Source organism: Rhagoletis pomonella, unplaced genomic scaffold, assembly GCF_013731165.1.
Source record: "Rhagoletis pomonella isolate Grant_MI unplaced genomic scaffold, Rhpom_1.0 Rhpom_scaffold_00001, whole genome shotgun sequence".
In the NCBI taxonomy this organism is placed as follows: Eukaryota; Metazoa; Arthropoda; class Insecta; order Diptera; family Tephritidae; genus Rhagoletis; species Rhagoletis pomonella.
In genome coordinates, this window is record NW_023458555.1 from 13,157,081 (window position 1) to 13,159,519 (window position 2,439).

Below are 2,439 nucleotides of genomic sequence, written 5' to 3' on the forward strand. Positions count from 1 at the left end.
AAAAAAAAAGAAAAAAATCGTGATTTTGAAATTTATGATTTTGTACTTATCATTTGGCTGCGTTTTTTTTTTTTCTTCAAAGTTTTGTCCTAAACCGCAATATTACCAATCTTAATCCTATAAACTATTTTTGCCTTTTTGTATAAAAAACTAAAAATGTCCCATAGTCAGGTTTGTGTGCAGTTAAATTGCTTAAGCTTTTGTTTTCATTTCGTTATTTATCTTACGGTTTGTGCTTACGGAATTGTTAAATACAATAGAGTTTTTAGAAAAAATTGATTCAACCCTCTTTCTCAACAGGTGATATTTCTAGCGCTTTCTTTCGTCGCATCTCCACCCAAGCTTTACAAATTAAAAGTATTTTCCTACACGTCGTTGGCTTGGGCCAACCTCCCAGTGATACGCAAAAAGCTGGCCTGGTGCGTGACTCCTTCGGGTTGCACAAAATGTTGGTGGTGCTGACACGTAGCGGTAAAATCTTTGGCATCGATAACATTAATGGTAAACATCATTGGCAACAGTATTTGCGTGATGTACAAAATTTTGTGAATCAGGAACCAATGCGTTTGCTGGTACAACGTACATCCAAGCACTTTCCGTTGCAACCACTATGCACTATTGTAGCAAAGGAAAAAGTATATGAAGTTTTATAACTTTTGTGAGCATAAAATTAAACATTGAAATGTGTGCTTTTGCTCTTTGTAGTCAACTGGCAATGGTGTACTCTTCCGCTTCAATCCCATTAATGGCAAACCGGCCGAAGGTGGCCTATTAAAATTGAATTACAAAATTAAGCAACTAACATTGCTCGCGGAATCTGAGAAAGAGTCTATTAAGGGACTATTGCTGCTTGATGCCCAAAATAACGTCGCCGTATATCCGCAATACGTGCAAGAACTGGTAATATTTTGCTAGCTTAGCTTATCTCCCAGAATTTTATTATATACATACATTCATGCTTATGTTTAAACTTTTAGGCACATGAGATGTACTTGTTTACTGCCGACAAATCCACTGCCACACTTGATGGATTCTTTGTAGAATTCAACGATGGTGTAAGTGCTGCTCAATGCGTATACTATGTTATGAGTTATTATGGTTTGATATTTTAATAATGTTTACTTTTTAGGCCTTATCGTGCCTTCCTATCTGGAAAGTACGCCTTGATGGCCACAATGAAGATCACCAGTTAATTGCTATTGCTGCGAAAAACCCACTAGAGCATGTGCACTCCCAAGGACGTGTGCTAGCAGATCGTTCTGTTCTATATAAATATATCAATCCAAATTTGATTGCTGCGATAACACAAGCAACCGATCCCACACATAAATGTAAGCAAAAAAAGATTTTAGCAGCATTTCATTTTAATTTCCTTCTTTGCCTCTATTTAACAGACTTACTGAACACCTATCTTATCGATGCTGTCTCTGGTTTAATTGTATTTTCTATGACACATCGCAGAGCGCGCGTGCCAGTGCATATTGTGCATTCGGAAAATTGGCTTGCATATTCGTACTATAACGACAAAGTGCGTCGGACTGAAATAAGTAATATTAGAAATCTATGATTATAAGTATTTTTGTTGGTAATTGTAATCTAATTTTTACAGCAACAATTGAATTATATGAGGGTAAAATCCAGGCTAATAGTACAGTTTGGAGTTCGATGAATGCGCCACCAATGCCCATGGTGGAACGGCAGTCCTACATTGTGCCCACTATTGTGGAGACGATGCGCGAAACTATTACCGAGCGTGGCATTACAAATAAACACGTGTTGAGTAAGTGCACTTATTTTGGTTATAAGCTTATATTTCAAAGTAAATAAATTAATGTTTACCCTTTAAAGTCGGTACGACGAGTGGCGCTATTATTGAGATGCCTTGGGCTTTACTTGATCCACGTCGTCCAATCACTTCTAATACACAGGGCCGCGAAGAGGGCGCAATACCTTACATTCCCGAATTGCCATTGCCAACGGAAAATATTATCAACTACAATCAGACAATTGCACGATTGAGTAATATTTTCACCGCACCCAGCGGACTGGAGAGTACATGCTTGGTTCTGGCGACTGGTTTAGGTGAGCGCACCAAAATAATTTCGTCTTTTTAATAGAGTGATAAGCGAAAATTAGGAGCTCCACCACCCAACTTAAGAAGCATTTACTAAATGCCTTAATAATAAGCTCTTTTGATTAAAAAATAGCACATGCAAATTTGTGTCTATGAAGTTCTAAACTAGTTATTTTATTCTTATATTTTTAAATGTTTCTAAACTGAAATTTACACTATTCATTTATCTCCTTTGCAGATATGTTCGTTACTCGCGTTGCACCATCGAAAACATTTGATTTGCTTAAAGAAGATTTTGATTACATTTTAATTACTGTTGTGTTGTTGGCACTAACAAGCGGCTCATTAGTGGCGAAACATCTGGC

At 37.1% G+C, this 2,439-nt stretch overlaps 2 protein-coding genes across 2 annotated transcripts in view; one reads left to right on the forward strand and one right to left on the reverse strand.

Annotated features, from left to right (window-relative positions):
• LOC118735931 (28S ribosomal protein S9, mitochondrial-like) overlaps positions 1-2,439 on the reverse strand; it is a 76,577-nt gene that overhangs the window by 54,148 nt on the left and 19,990 nt on the right. The gene's annotated exons all lie outside the window — the stretch shown is intronic.
• On the forward strand, positions 157-2,439 carry LOC118750016 (ER membrane protein complex subunit 1; the record flags this gene model as incomplete). The annotated part of the gene is given in 9 exon segments (XM_036484759.1): positions 157-171; positions 270-635; positions 706-900; positions 978-1,055; positions 1,130-1,331; positions 1,395-1,547; positions 1,610-1,780; positions 1,849-2,082; positions 2,313-2,439. Coding segments are annotated over 9 exon segments (1,541 nt in total), but the record flags the coding sequence as incomplete, so codon positions are not given.